At 41.1% G+C, this 16,270-nt stretch overlaps 1 protein-coding gene across 1 annotated transcript in view; it reads left to right on the top strand.

The window, feature by feature from the left end:
• Positions 1-10,082, top strand: part of jade2 (jade family PHD finger 2) — a 169,075-nt gene extending 158,993 nt beyond the window's left edge. Inside the window, exon 14 of the mRNA XM_080040454.1 lies at positions 42-10,082. Coding sequence (XP_079896580.1) covers positions 42-842 — 801 coding nt within the window. The 3' untranslated portion in view covers positions 843-10,082. The remainder of the gene's footprint in view (positions 1-41) is intronic.
• Positions 10,083-16,270: the final 6,188 nt, after the last annotated feature.

Raw genomic sequence — 16,270 nt, 5'->3', positions numbered from 1 at the left:
TATTATCCTTTCATCTCCAAACACCCATCTCTCCACTCCAGCTCCTCCAGGGTGAGGAAAGCCTGCTCAACCTAATGATGGAGAACTCTATGCAGTCCACCTGGAAAACCCCCCAGCTGGGACGCAAGGCGCGCGGGAGCAACACCAAGCCCCGTGCTCGTGGGCAACCGCAACCCACCACCACCACCACCACTCCCACTCCCACCCAACCGCAGACACTCCTGTCCGCAGCACCCACCTCCACCGCAGCTAGCAGCCTCTCCACTGCAAAGAGCCTCTGGGAGAGCTTTGCAGAGGAAAAGCCTAGCCAGGTAGGCCGGAAAGGGGAAAAGCCCAGGGGCTCCACAAAGGCTCTGCATCACCACCACCTTCATCACCACCAGACCAGGAGCTTGGACATGCACAAGGACCCACCGCCGCAGCCGCCCATCTCCAAAATGGATTCCTGTCACATCTCGGAGGAGCGCGACCGCTGGGAGAGCAACCACACTTTGGTTGGGAATGGTCTTTCATCGGGGGCTAGATCTGGTTTCTCCGCAAGCTCCTCCTCTCCACTTTCAGCCTCCAGCCCTGGCTCCACAGTGCCCGACACGGGAGCCATTGTCCGTGGCGGGGCCCCCCGACTACGCCTGTCCCGCCAAGGTAAATCCAGAGGGCGGGGCTTCAGCAGCATCGGAGGCCTAGCGCGGCTGCAGTCTGCGGGCACCGCCGAGACTGATGGGTACTTTTCTGACGGCGAGCAGAGCGATACGGACACACACTCCAGTGCGCGCAAACTCCGCTTGGCGCAGTTGCATTCTGGGAACGACGACCTGCTGAGGAGGAGCGTGCTGGCATCCTAAAGCACTGAGACTCAAGTCAACACATAGACACACACACACACTTACTCACTCACACACAAACAGACACACAGTTATCCAAGCAGAGTCCCGCTGGCTAATTGTACCTCCATCTGTTCCGAGTATATACAGTCTACAAAACATGGCTGTGTGGCGTTGTTCAACCAAATCCCCGTCATATTTACCAGTGGAAATTCTCTTAGGCTCTTACCTGCTTTGTTTTTGGGGTGAATTTGAATGTAGCTGTTTGCCTGTCGTACAGTGAAGCTACTCTACTGGAACCTAGTTTGACGTTAGCTTACTACAAAATACGATACATTCAACCAATAGGAAACAAACATTAGCTTTAGTCTGTTTTTGTATTAATTTTTTGTTTGTGGGTGTTGAAGTAACAATTTCTGGCCTCATGTCTGTGGTATCTGCCACACATAGGAACACACACTTTGGGGCATTATTATTATCATTATTATTATTCAAGCTGGTTTCAGCGTCTGCTTCGCTCCTGGTCTTTATGGCCTGTGATGCATCCAATGAGTCCTTGTTTTCTTGAATATGTTCAGTGGAAAGACAATTTCACACCAGAGCTGTTCTGAATATGTACAGAGGGTGACATGGGACAACATGTATTCAGCCTGGAAAAGCACAACTAGCTAGTAATGAGAGCTGTAATGTAAACACTCGTGTGTGTAATAGATGCTCATTCGGGGTTGGGGTTGACTTTCATAACGTTGACCCAGTTGTAAAATGTACACTAAAGCCGTTAAATTTATCCTCACAGACTAAAAACAAACAGATTTACAGCTTTCCTGATTTTTGAATGGCAAACCGGTTGACCCCAACCCTGGTGCCCATTCAGATTGTCACACAGAGACACAAACACACAAACGCAGACATACTGACACACATTCTACATAAGCAAATCCCTTTGCTCACATCAAAGCTGTTATTGAAATATTTGAAATTACTTAAGATAACTGCTTTCAAATTCTTCCTAATTCTGAGTCCTGTTTTTTTTGTTTTACCCAAATCTTTGAAGGAAAATCTTCGTAGAAACTCTGTGCCTTCTGTCGCTTGCCCAGTGCCCCCCCAGCATTCTCACTCAACCAAACAATCAGTTAGTAGATCAATCAGTCGTTTCTCAATCGGATTTGTAACAATCAAACCAAATGGAAATCCCGTTGGATTTGTTACCGAGTGTAGCCCGCATTTGGCTCCTTGTCACCTTAACAATTGTCTAGTGCCTGAAACAAGGATGTAACTGCAGCGTTTGCCATTAATCAACAAAGCATCTGCAATGGTTATCAAAGCAGAGCCATAGCGTACTATCAGTGCAAAGAGCTGCCTACTGTTCTGTGCCCGCCCCCACCAAATAGACCACTGCAGTCCAGAGCCATCGATAGACAGAGTTTGACCATGTTACACTTTAGCTACCATGTCACTGCCTCTTCTCCATTGAGCTGAGTGCAATTATAGATACCGGTACACACGGAGAAATGAAAAACACAGAACAAACATGATCAGCCTGACAGCGTCGTCCCATTCTTCCTATATTTTTTAGATTGGTGGCCAACCACTAATTGTTGATTTTTGTATTTTGCCTGATTCCTCTATCACTGTTCTAAACGTATTAAAATAATCTCAACTCAAAGGTCTAATTTTGGAGCTTTTAACCACAACCCACAATATTATTTTTTAGCATCCTAGAAATTATAATTACATAACTTAAAAAGGTTTCAGCGTAGTCAGATGCCCCAACCATGAGCTGTGCACTGAGCAGGTTTATGACACCAACATGGCTGCCACTTCAGTTTGACGTGGACAGGCTCTGGTCACCGATGGCTCTGCTGTACCTGTTCTCTCTGTTAGATGAATGATGACAATGTACCAATTGGCTTCAGAGGCCTGCGTTCTTCAGTTCTTGAATTGAATTCTTTGTAAATTTGTTTTTGTTTTTTTGTTAAAAAGTAATTTTTGTTCTCTCAGAGAGTTGTATTTTGTACTTAAAGCAGTCCATGGTATTTCTCAGGGGTTTAAAAAAATCTTTAAAAAAAAATAATAAAAAGGTTAAAAAATGTATTGAAAAAGCGACGCAAGACATAGATACATATATATATATATACATCCATATTTTATATCGTATACAGTATATATATATATATACAGTATATGTGTATATAAAGTGATGTGTTTATGTCTAGAAACTTCCCTTTTTGGCAAGCTTCACTGTTTGAACTCCTACACGACTACTACTGAGCATGTTCCTTCTCTCAGTATAACCATATGACCATCGGCCCTGGGTTCAATAGTCTCAACTAATAACTAATGCTCATTTCAACTTGTTTGAGTGAATGGATGATTGGGACAGGTCTATAAGATCTGATCAGTGGTCAACTACAAGAACCTACTTTTCTTTTCATTCTTTTAGCATTCTTGCAGTGAAAACCTGACCCCATCCGGCACCAAATTAGGCTGAAATAAAGCATTACAAATGATTGTGAGGACTGCTTTACCCGGGCCTGATGAACAAACACTTAAACAGGAGGTGTAAGTCCAATCTACTTCCTCTGTTTTCTCTGTACGGACAGCTTGTAACCCGTATTCTCCAGTGACCACGCCAAAGAACAGATCTTTGTATCAAGGCAGCATATTTGTGTCCTATCGACCCAAACACACATACACATGCTCCGTCTCTGGTTGTCAAGATAAAGAGTGTTAGATAAGGATGTCATACAACTCTGCCAGCGTTGTCCAGGCCAGCCAGCTCAGTCTGGTTTCAAAACAGCTCTATAGGGTTCAGTCGGAAACCTAAGCACATCCTATTTGCTGTGGTGTCATGTGTCCTCCTCCCATGCAGGGGGCACTGTTTATTCTACCACACCACCACTGATAAACCCAACCTGGATTCTTCCAGATCTGTATTCACCTATGGTGATTACATAGGAATGCATTCACATAGGAAAGGCCTGTTACCACAGTAACGGACTGGCGATGTTTGTTAACTCAGACTCACACACATTAACCCCTCTTCAGAAAAAGCCAAATGCTGCTGAACTGAACTCACGACAAACAGCTCACACAAACACACACACACACACACACACACACACACTCACACTCACATTCACACTCAAGAGCTGGTATAACAGGGTTATAGCGTATAAGATGACTATTTTTTTTTATGTATATTTGGTCTTGACTGCATCAGGAAGTAAGAGCTTACTCAGAGTGAAACGCCAGGAGAGTTTATTACCGTTGACAGCTCAGCGTCTGTCTCCTTTGTCCTTCAGGTGTAGCCATCATAGAAGACATTCTAAGTCCTCCACACTGGTGTCTCTTCCGCTGTAGAAAGGCAAAGTTGCTTTTGAACAGCTGGGTTTTGTGTTGGAAGTGTGCTTAAGTAAATTGTCTAAAGCAGCAGCTGATAGAGGACAGGTGGGGGAACTTTGACTTCTACCTTGGCTACTGTTGTTACAACCTTCATGGAGACTGACCATAACAACACATACAATAACCGCATTGAAGCTTGAGTTATGAAGCGAGGATGTGGTGAAGTATCATTACGGCCCACAGAATCCTCCACCGGGTGGTCGTAACCATTCATGTGTTGCTAAGACAGAAAAATGTAATCTTGGTTTCAATATTCAATGTTTCAGAGTAGCCTGACTTTGTAGACAGTTGTATTAGACAAGGCCCCGCATTTACGGCCTGAACATGTAGTAGCAAATGCTAAGGCTGCACAGCTCTGCCAGGAAAAAATATATATATTTTAATTTGGGCAAATTCCTTTCCTGAGGGTTGTGGAGGTAGTTGGGTGAGTTTCTAAACGTAAAGTTTCACTACTGGTCAAGCAAAATGGCAGTTTATAATTTTTTCCCCTCTAGATACTGTGCAGCCTTGGCACACACAAACTGGTTATTATTGTCTATTTACAGTGTGGCTGCCATGCCCGCTCCTTCCGCTTCGTAGATGCTGTAAACTGGAGACTCTTGCAGGTTATTTTTTTAAATCAATATTCACTAGAATACAACTTCAAAGCATCACTGTCTTTCCTCCATGTGGTACGCTGGTGTGGGTGTTGGCTCACAGCCCAAATTGTTCTCTAATGATCTTTGAATTTTGCAACTCTTGTCAGGTTGGACACATACATGAAAAAATAATCAGGTTAGCAGTTTTTCCTCATTGGGTTTTAATCAGTGTCAGGATCAGCAGATGATCTGGTGGACTGTCTGATGTTGTATTCTTCCCTGTGCATGATAACTATTCACTCCTTAGGCTCAATGGGTGAATATTTAACCATAGAGTAAGTTGGTGTGGATAATTGACGTAATGGCAGGTCAGAAAACGCACAGTGATGCACTCCACCGAGACCTCTGCTGAAAAGCTGGTTAACGGCCAACTCTGATTGAAACAGAAATCTACTGTACACACACTGTTATAAAACCCTTTGGAAAGAGGCAGGGCTGGGTTCCTCAGAACCTCACCAGTTTAGCAAAGATCTTGTTTAAAGCTTTTTATTAGCAGGGAAGCATGTTGGGACCTTCCAGCAACAAAATTCTGGTAAATTGTTTTCCATAAGCCAATACGTGCAACGATACCAACCATTTGAATTGGGGGTGGGGAAGTCTAAATTAAATGTGTTGCAGCTACTGGATTAAACTGCTTAGTGCTTCCTGTTGCTCATTACATGGTCTAGTGGCCTTGCTCTACTGTCCAACATCGGCCATACAAACTCACCTGCGTACCGCTGGAGTCTAAACACTTCTACAATAATGTATAATACTGTTCAACTACTACTACTAGACATTTTTATTTTCTGTGTTTTGAAAAAGCTTATTTTTGTTTCTTTTTTTACCGCTTTAGCTGGCCACCGTGGCTTGTGTCAACCTAGAAATCGAACTCATTATCTGCTTACTCTGTTCTTGCTGGCGCTTTGCTCCCCTCCTTGTTACAGCAAAGTTATGGCTTATAGGTCTCAACATCCACAACCCAGACACACTGCACAGATTGGAGCTTAGTCATTCAAAACAAGCTGCTGCTGCTGCTGCTGGAGGCAGACATAAATTCATTACCGAGTTAAGTCTAAACTGGTGGAGTCAAAGAACCACAGTGATTTGAATAAGATCATTCATGGTCTTGCAGGGAAGCTAATTGACACACCAGGATCAATAGAGGCACAGTCAGGTTGAAGTTGGGGGGGTCAGTTAGACAAACTAAATATATATTATATCTGCCTCCAGAGTTGCTCCAAGAAATGTTTTTAAAGCTTAAGCTCCCATCTGCACAAATTGCGCACCTTACTCTGCCTCTGTCATCCAACAACTTTCTTTCTTTTCCTCCTCCCACCATCAACAAAAGTCCCCCATTCTACTCCATCCTGAATTCCTAAATAAACTCCTCTCCTGTCATGGCCGGAGATCGGCCTCCTTGGCCGGCACGTGGCTCTTTTGGAATCGCTTTTGAAGAATAGGACATAATAGTGAAAAGCAGAAAAAGGGACGTCTGTAGCTTTAAGGACAAATAATGACAGGCACGTGTTGTGGCCGTACGTATGAGAAGGGGAAAACGTTGCACTCTGCTTTGCTCAGGCCTGGAGAGAGAGAGAGACAGAGAGAAAAGAGGAGAGATGGATAGAAAGAGAGAGGAGGGAGACGTTTACTGAACCAGAGCCAGTCACAGAAAGAGTACAACTTGTTCTTTCCCCTGCGTTCTGTTAGCAGCCTGTCCACACAGTCAAGTTAACAAGCAGCTAATACAAACAACACCAGGCCCTTCCCTTCTACTTGCCCTTTCGCCTTCACATCTCTTTTCCTCTCTACTTTCTCTCTCTCTCTCTTTCTCTCTATCTCTCTCTCTTTCTCTCTCCAGCTGGGTCTCCATCCAAGTATTTCCTTTACAAACTGTAACAATCGAATCAGGAAAGCCAAAAGGAAAATAGCATTAAAGTTGCCTTAAATGGCACGACCAGTCCAGAAAACAGTTCATTTTTGTGGCAGAATATTTTAATGTTGACTTTCACTTTCAATACAAATCCCCCTCTGTGGTTGTATGTGTTGAGTTGATTCCTGACTGTAAACAAATTCCTATGAAAAGACCAAAAACCAACAATTAATTGGTCCTACAAAACCAAATTGTATCCAAAGCCTGATAAAGCATATCCCTTGGTGGCATAGACCTTCATTATTGTATGAACACCGCTACTTAAGTTTATTTAGACTCAATCCCACAAACATTGTCCTGTTGCTTTAAGTTCTTGTTAAATACATCCGTCTTCAATTGAAAGAAACTGTCTTGGGGCATGGAATTTATTTGAATTTAGTTTTTTCTTATAACAGGAAATTTGAGTTTTTGTACCAAATTTCATTTTCTTTCAAATGGTAATATACTGACCAGTGCGCAGATTCTACTGTGTTCAGTTTGATTCTGGCCAGTCGCTGTCTGCAGACATCACACTGATTTCAAATAACACAAACAGCAGGAGCAGATGGATAAGTGAACGTACCCTTCAGCACTGTCTGTGCTGAAACTGATCATTGAAGTGGATGTCTGTGTTAAACTTAGTTGAAGCATCTGGTAGCGACAGCCTTTAGCTGTGTGGGATGGAACCAGTATTTCTTTAATATGCCCAGGGTTGAGGTCTCTTATTATCATTGCCCAACTTTCTGGAAAAACTCCTAAAGAGCATGTTGTTGGTTTCTTTAAAAAAAAATCTTGTTTTATTGAGTTGATGGAAAGAAAAATACTGAGTTAAACCCGGTTTATTATTTCAATGTGACAATCAGTCAGGTAATCATTTTACATGTTTTTACATTTAAATACCAGCTTTTCAATATTTTCTTTGTAACTTATCTGTTTGGGACCAGCTCCTCTGGTTATATTAAGCATATAACCATACATTTGGCCAAAACCAACCACCAGTTAAGACCAATAACAATCCAGTCTTGAAATTTAATCAGTTTTATTTCTGCCAATTCGACCTGAAACCTGAAATGGAAACATGGCTGGTGTCCCTGTTGTGTTTCCTCCTTCACAATGGGAGCAATTTATTCACCGTGCATTTACATCTGGTTTGAGCATTAAGCTTCTGGGAGGTTCAGACTGGGCTCAGAACATATATCACTGCAGACAAATCGAGATGTAATTGCAACCAAGACACACTGAAGATACATTTGGCCACAGCTGCCGACCCCGTCTCCCACTGGCGGTCAGAGCAACATTTGGTAACATTAAATTAAAGTTCAGCTGGGAACCATACACAAAGCGTAAATATAACAAAAGGGCATTGGTGGGAATCTGTCTTTATGTAGAGAGGAGCCATTTCAGCGCAGGCACTGGAGACACTTAACTTCCAGGTGTAAATGTAATCTGGATAAATCATCGGGACACTATTTGAATTTAAGATGCCGGTTAAGAGCATTTGTTAGGAGGCCCAATGTGCTGTATTTCTGTCTCTTCTATTTCTCTCACTCGTCATCATCACCCTGCCTCTGCTTCACTTCTTCCTCTATGGTTTCTGTTATTTTATCTCATTCCTCACTGTTCTTCTTCGCTGCTTTTGTAATCTGACTTGTTTTTTTCTTTCCCGCACACAGAATGAATGTTTATCTCCACTGTCCGATCTTTGATACATGCAGGGAAGTAAAATGTGTTCTCATTACATAAATTGGGGAAAGTGCAGTCCCTCTGTGTGTGCATGCGTGGTGAGAAAGCAACCCTGGGTTAAAAGTAGTTTTAAGTTACCAGCAGGTCTGCTGTTCTCACAGTGAGGTGACTGATCTTTTGTTCCAGTTTTTCCTCCGCTCTCTTCACCTCCTTTTTCATCCTCCTCCTCTTGGAACCAGAACAATCTTTCTCTCTGTATTAAGTCCACACTAAGCTAGCTCATTTCGTAAAAACACAAACAAAGCACCATTTATGTTGAGAATCAACCATGGCACACTAGTTTTTCCAGGTCGTATTGGTAAAGGGTTAGAGGTAACAGAAAGTCATCTTCTTAACTTCCAATGTGACACAGCACCTCACCAGGTCCACGTCATTGTTTTTCCTCATCTACCACTTTGGAAAAGGTTCGATTTAGTTAGCTTAGTGTGGACTAATAGCTCTCTCTCTCTTGCTCCGTCTTTCTGTTCTTTTACTTTGTGTGGCTTTGGCATTTTCTTTCTCACTCCCAGCTCCACTTGTGTTTGTGTCTCTCTCTCTCTCTTTCTCTCTCTCTCGCTCTACCTTACTCACTTTCTCCCCCCCTCTTCCCCCCCATTCCTCTGTATCTCTCAGTGCAGAGCAGGCAGTTTCTGACTCTCATTAATAACAACAACGGACAATAAATAAAAAATCTAATTTGCCTCCCTCGACCGGCAAATCACAAAGTTTTCTTCCTTCAGGTTCAAAAACCCATTATGTAACAAGACTTCAGAGTTTTGGTTTGCAAATCTTTCAGTTATAAACTTCGTCTCAGTACTTTATCCAATAAGCACTTATGAATATCCAATTTATATGTTAATCCGTTATTTTAAGAACTTAGTATGTCTTAGTGTTTGTTGAGAAAAAGGTTAATTGGTTAAGCTGTTTCTTGTATGAACAGTTTTATCTCCCTTCTCTTTACCCTCTAATTACTTCTTGAATTTTTTTTGGGTATTATTCTGCAACACAAGATTGTTTATGCATCATATTGGTCGTTGTTAGCCACTATTTGAATATCATTCAGCATTGTCCAATCATGGCAGAGCTGGACACAGGCTTTTTCTCCTCCTCCTGTCTTATTTGTCCTTATCAAGGTGTTAAAATCTCTGCTGTCCCGTTCATCCTCCACTCTGCATCGGTTCTTCAATACAATAATATGAATGTTGCAGGAGTTTATCCTTCTGTATTCTTTGTTTCAAAGAATGTTGTGCCATTTGTTAATAGCAAAGAGAACTATTGAACATATATGAAAAGAAGAGCTATTTTAAATTATTTTTTGGCTTTTTTTGCTATATTTATTTTCTTGTATTAGAATCTTCTTTGTAGGAGGGAAAAATAAAAAATAAATGTATTTTTCATTAGTGCGAAAAACCTATTTTCTTCCTTTTTGTACTATTTCGATGTTTTAAGCGAGACTTTGAAAAGCAATATGATGATGATGACGATGTTTCCTGTGACTGTATCTGCATGCTGTTTGTGTTGCCTTAAAGATGGCTGCATCCCACTTTGATCCCTTCCTACCCCACCCCTATCTGATGGAGTCCCAATCCCACCTGATCCAGTCCAGTGCAGTCAATAAAGCAGTGCTTTCTGTGTACACAAAACTCTCCGCCTCTCTGTTCAACACAAAAACACACAATCCAATTTTATTCAACAGGAAAAATGTCACTTATTATTTTCTTCTTCTTTTTTTCCTGGGTAAACAACATATACGGTGTATACTGTATGAGTTATCTTGATAACATAGCAGAACATAGAAAAATGTTCAGAACTGTGTACTACTTTCAAACTCTACCATGACTCAGGTCTTGTGAAGAGAATGAAACGGACCACTAAGAGATGGAGAACCAATAATTACCAGGACTCCTCCTTGAGTGTTTTGACCAAATGGAGCAACCTGCCAAGAAAATCATCACATTTAGTCACAATAGAATAATTTGCTATCACAGAAAGTGTCAGCAAGTGCCTTCATATGAATTCAGAAGTCAGCCTCTCCGACAGCAGCCTGGAGTTTGTCAAATAACATGCGAAAGACCCAGCATGATGCAAAAGATTCTGTGGTCTGATGTAACAAAATATTCAAAATGCTGATGCAAAGTGCTGTGTCTGCTGGAACTGAGCAGAGCTTATCTCCCCTGTAACACCGTCCATACCTCGGAGCGCGATGGTGCAGCTTCAGACTTGGCCGAGGAGGACAGGGAGACTTTGCCAGAGGTCCAGAGGAACACTGTAGCCATCCACAGACAGGCAGACCTTGAGGAGAGCTAGTTGCAGAATGCCAAAGGCCTGAGAGTGGAGCCAGTGAATTCTCTCCTCCAGCAGGACTTAAACCTGCTGCCAAAGCAACGCTGGAGCGGCTTCACAACAAAAATTTGAAAGTCCTTCAGCAGGATTTGAATCCCAGAGAGAAACTGTGGAATGACTTGATGAACGAGCCATATCGGCAAAATCCAAATGTGCCAAATTGATGGGGATGTTTCCACAAAGGGTTGAAGAGAAGTGACTGTGACAATCTTACTTACGATCAAATTCCTTTGTGCGATGTAAAAGTGGGTCTCTTATAGTGGAAAAACCCACAGAGAATTATTTCACCCGACTTCACTCTATTGAGTGTACTTGCATGTTAAAGCTCATGATTTTCTTTTAATGCAACACCGGCATATTGGTTAACTAATTTCTCTCATCACTGCTGTTTCCAGCTGTGGTGGGCTGTTATTAATAAATAATAAAGAATTGCTGCTGAAATAACATTACCTGTCCACCAAAGAGACACCAAAGTTAGCCACTAGCTTGTTTGAAAATAGTGGACCATTTATCAGCTTAAGAGACATATTTCTTTCAGGAGTGGATGGAGACAGCTAAACAGCTAAAAGGAGAGTAAAGTTTTGTCTGACATTTGTAACAGAAATACTGACTCCAAATCAATTGTAATGTTGCTCCGTTACTAGATGTGTATGTACTATGTGTATGTATCTGAAAACGTATTCAGCTGAGCTACCCAGAGAAGCCAAAAACTATTAAAATCACAAAAAATTACTAATATATGCTAAATCTTGACCAAAGATTTATGTGAGAACATAAATTATTAAATGATGCACATTTTCTCCATGACACCTCCCTGGGTTTGTTGTTTAATTTCCAAGAAGATTATTTATCACAAGATATATAGAGTAAAAATAATACACATTTTGAATTATTTTTGAAGTCAGGCTGTAGCACCATAAAAGGCAGGGAACCTTATGAAAGCATAGTCATAAATTCAGACTCTTATCTCATGGATTTATTTCAGGGCCTCTTAGTAAAAAACAAGACTTGATAAATGAAGTGCTCCTCTCTCTCTGTTTTAGATCTTTGTTTATTGTCTGCGGCTAGCACTTTTCATCATAATCTACTTTTCTGTCTCACTTGTGTGTGCATTTTAATCTGAAACCTTCCATTGGATTCAGATGGAGCTGAACTCTCTCATTCACACGAACGCGCCCTGGAAACTAGCCAAACAGACAGACATATTCATAATAATGGAAATCAATTTAGCAGCACAAAGCAAAAACACCTGGAGGACGTTCTTGCACCTGGCTTTCTTCACAAACGCTTTCATTTTTATTATTTTCCCATGGGGCCCCTTTTAAAATCATCTTGGTTTGCAATCTAAATGTTATTTTGTTCAGGCCTATTTAAAAGACTTAACTGGCTCAATCTGCTGTGTAGTTATAACACACTATCCAACAGCAACTGCAGGAGCTTTAAAAAGAGGTTGGGATGCCATTGTCTCTTGTATATTCAGGGATTTTATTTCCTGTGTTTGCCATCCAGGTTCACATCCTCAGATGGTGTTTGGGTATAGCAGCAGGATGAAGTTCCATAAAGCCGAGTGTGCCACGGGGGACACCGGGCAAACTTTTTCACACACCTGCCACAGTGCCTGGTGTTTTTACAAGCAGCAGGTATTTAAGCTGTGGTAGGCAAGATTTGTATGTATGAAACGCACCTGTGTTATCAGCTTAGATCTTGAAGTAAGGCTGAAGAACAGAATAAAATCAAATTTTCTCCGTTAGTTGTGATAGGCCTACTTAACATTCTCTGGTGTCTGGTATGAACATGCTCCTTCAGTCTCTGAAGATTACTAAGAAGTTGGTTGTTGACATGTGCAGTTTATTGGTGTTGTGTTATGTTATGTTAATCCTAACAGCAAGAAACAACCACATTGGAAATGTCTTTCTACCAAACAAGTCATCTGTGGATAAATGATAATTAAAAGAGGTTGTGGTGTTTGAAAAAAAAGTACAGTAATTGTTCAATGCTGTGAAGCAAAATCCCATCTCAAACCAACAACTATCAGCATAACCGATGCTACTAGATGAAAGTGAAAAGATGTGGGTCTTTATTTGGCAGCTTAACTTTTCATAATCAGTTGATTCAGCTTATTCTTGTCTAGGTTTGAACAGTTTATGGAATCCTCTTCTCTTATTTTAAGTGAGGAAATGTGGAAAATATGAAGTTATTTTTTGCAGCTTTAGACATTTCCTCGAGGGCAGCTCTCACTGTCTGTCAACTGATCCATTGCCCCCCCGCGGTGCAGAGATTTAAGTCTGACTGACTGAAAATACAGAAACACATGAGAGTAATCTAATGGGATCACTGCCTGATAACTGAATACTATTTCAATCAGTTAAAGACGCTTTGAAGATGACGGATGCTTGGATTTCGTTTGCTTACCACATACTGTAGCTACTTCTGTCTGACACTTTACAAACTTACATTGATGGCTCTTTATCCAGAAATCATCTCCACAATTCACTGAGACATCATTTTTCTACCCTGGCCCTAAGGGAGGGAATTCAGTAAAACATATCTTCTGCATTTATATTTGTTTGTTTGTTTGTAACCTTGTTGTGGGTCATCCGCTAGCTCATTAGCTGTATAGCAAACACACATGCTTAAAGGTGGAGTCAGCAATTCAGGAAAAGCCTCTTTTCAAAATAGATGTTGTCAAAGGTTTATATAAACAAATGTTGATTAATTGATCAGTGAATATTGTATATCCTCATCCTCACGATCCGCTCCCTGTCTGAACTGTATGTGCATTGAAAACAATCCCAGCGTTAATACACAGCCTAGGCTCTGTAAACGGGCAGGGTGGGGCCCTTTGTTTACATACCCTTCGTTTACCTGTTTAGAGAGACTATGCTGTGTATCATTGCTGGGATATTTTTAAGCAAACATATTCACTTATTTTGATAAAAAGTTATTTTTACAACAAACGCTCTCCAGAATCGCTGACTACACCTTTAATGAGGACTGCTGATAAGCTTTGTCTTCGTCCCAAAGACACAAAGCAGAAAGTAGTTTCCTACGCGACGTGACAAGTGGCAGGCAGAAGGGAAATGACTGATGAAAATTCAAAATGTCAAGGCCTTTATTTAAGAGCCTTTAGTGCTGGCAGCCGGTTAATATGACACATTGTTGAAAAATCAATAGAGAGCAGAGCACTGTTAGGATAAACTGTTGGCAGCTGACATCCACCACTGTGAAGCCGTGAAATCCACATTAGTTTCAGGACGTCCAGCGACCGACAGAGGAAGGAGGTGGGCGGCTCTGCTCAGGGCGTTTTGAACAATTCTATCTCTTACAATCTGATATACTGTCCTGCGTGCACACACACACACACACACACACACACACACACACACACAGCCCCCCCCCCCCCCCCACACACACACACACACAGCCACACACACACAAGCAGTGACAGCATGGACACACCAGTAGATCATCATAGTTCTAATAGCACTTGAACTCTCTTATTTCATTCCCTTTTCCCAGGAGATCCTTATCAACTGCACTAACAGATCCAGCCCAGGCCACTATTTTCACATGCAATGGTGTTGAAACCATCCAGTGCCACAGCAGGCTGAATTGTTATAGTAAGAGGCCATTGGGGTTTAGTGTGTTCCTGATGAATTGCAAGTCATTCAGTTCTTCTTAAAGCAACAAACAATGGACTCAGTAGAGGGATTGGCTTAAAGAGAAGAAAGAAAGGACTCCAGACCGTGTGGACATGAAAGATAGTTTGTTTTTGTTGCTCTTGGACCAGGTCCAGGGCGCTGTGCAGTAAGTGACGAAGCGTTTCTCCTTTTGCAAATACTCAGTGGAGTCGAAGGAGGGGGGAGGAGAGGTGGGGAAGAGGGACTGATAAGAAAAAAATAATACTATACGGAGAGAGCAAAATTAGTTTAATCATTTAAAATATGATTAATGATGTCAAAGTATTGCCTAATATTTATTTTCTTAGTAGCGTGTAACTTTTGTCATCCCCATGAGGAATTCTGAGTAATTACAACAACACTGACGGCGCATCTGCATGACTTAAGCCTTTTTTCTTAGCATACAATCAACAACTGAGACATCTCGTGGAGGTTTCGTGGGATTTCCAGCATTCACCTGTTGCGGAAGTCCCCTTCTGCAGTTCTAGCTACTGTTTTGCATTCTCAATCATGATGTAAAAAGTATCACTTTCTGTCCGGCTGAGCTCGAATGTCGCCAGATGACAACAGTTTGCAAACATTCCCATACTGAGAAATACAGATAGTTTTGTGGAGCTGATATGCTTAATCAATTTAGTGTTAACTCATTTGGAAATGGCTTGAATGTAACGGGCATTCATTCATATGAAAAAGCTACACACTATAGCTTTAAAGAGTTTTTACTTATACATGTAATAGGATGTTTCACATTTAAAAGGTCTCAACAATATTTTGGGAAATTATCTTATTCGCTATCTGTCAGAAAGTCAGATGAAAAGATTGATTTGGCTCTCTCTTCTTACAAACTCAAGTCTCAAATTGAGTCCTATAGGTCTTAAGTTAAATCTCAAAGCTTCATAAGCGATTAACAAGTCGATTAAAATAACTTGGTATTTGAACTTTTGAATTTGATATGTAAGGCATGTCTATAGTAATTGTATACACACATAAGACATTACAGTAATTGTAGTTTGTAAATATACCCATTCTAATACATTAGGTTTTTTGAACTTGAGAAACCAAATTTTTTGGTTTTAGGTGCATTACATGCAGCGAAACTAACAGCCCTTGTAGTCCATGGCATGGTAGGACGACAATTTCATCTCAGATTTACGCTGGGCACTTGGACCCTGCTATATGTGCTTACACTTGTAGCTTCTCCTGTGTTAACTTACTGTGTAATTTTATATAAAAGCAATCACATCCTTTATCACTTTCTCCGCTGTGGTTATCAGTGCTGAGTTTGTGATTGCAGGTATTGCCTCACCACTGTTGATATAATCACAACACAAAACGCCCTCTCAGGTCCTCTTGCCATAATAGTTATATCCTCGCAATGTTCTTTCCTCTTAGAAAAGTAATCACCTTTTAAGAATAAGGACAACAGGATGTCAGAGATTTCACTGAAGTATAGTTTTAAATCTGTATGTGCATTATACTTTTATATTAAATTGTTCTTTCCCTGCAGGCATTGATGTTGAGTGAAGTATTTCAATTAAAACCGGCACAGCCATTTTTCACTGAAGCTGAAAAAGGCCGTGCTTGCAATTATTTTTTAACCCTGTTGTATCGTGGTGATGAGTTAATTAACCCGTTTTGTCAAAAAAACAAACGTCTGTTTTCTAGAGATCACAAGATAATCAAGTCACTATCATAAAAAAAACAAGCTGGTTTTCTAAGTTTTTTCGTTTTTTGTTTGTTACCCAAAGCAGAAAGGAATAGATTCACAAG

The sequence above is a fragment of the Ammodytes marinus genome, assembly GCF_949987685.1.
Source record: "Ammodytes marinus genome assembly, chromosome: 14".
NCBI lineage: Eukaryota > Metazoa > Chordata > Actinopteri > Uranoscopiformes > Ammodytidae > Ammodytes > Ammodytes marinus.
Note: the sequence above shows the minus strand (reverse complement) of the source record. Positions and strands in the feature narration are given on the sequence as shown.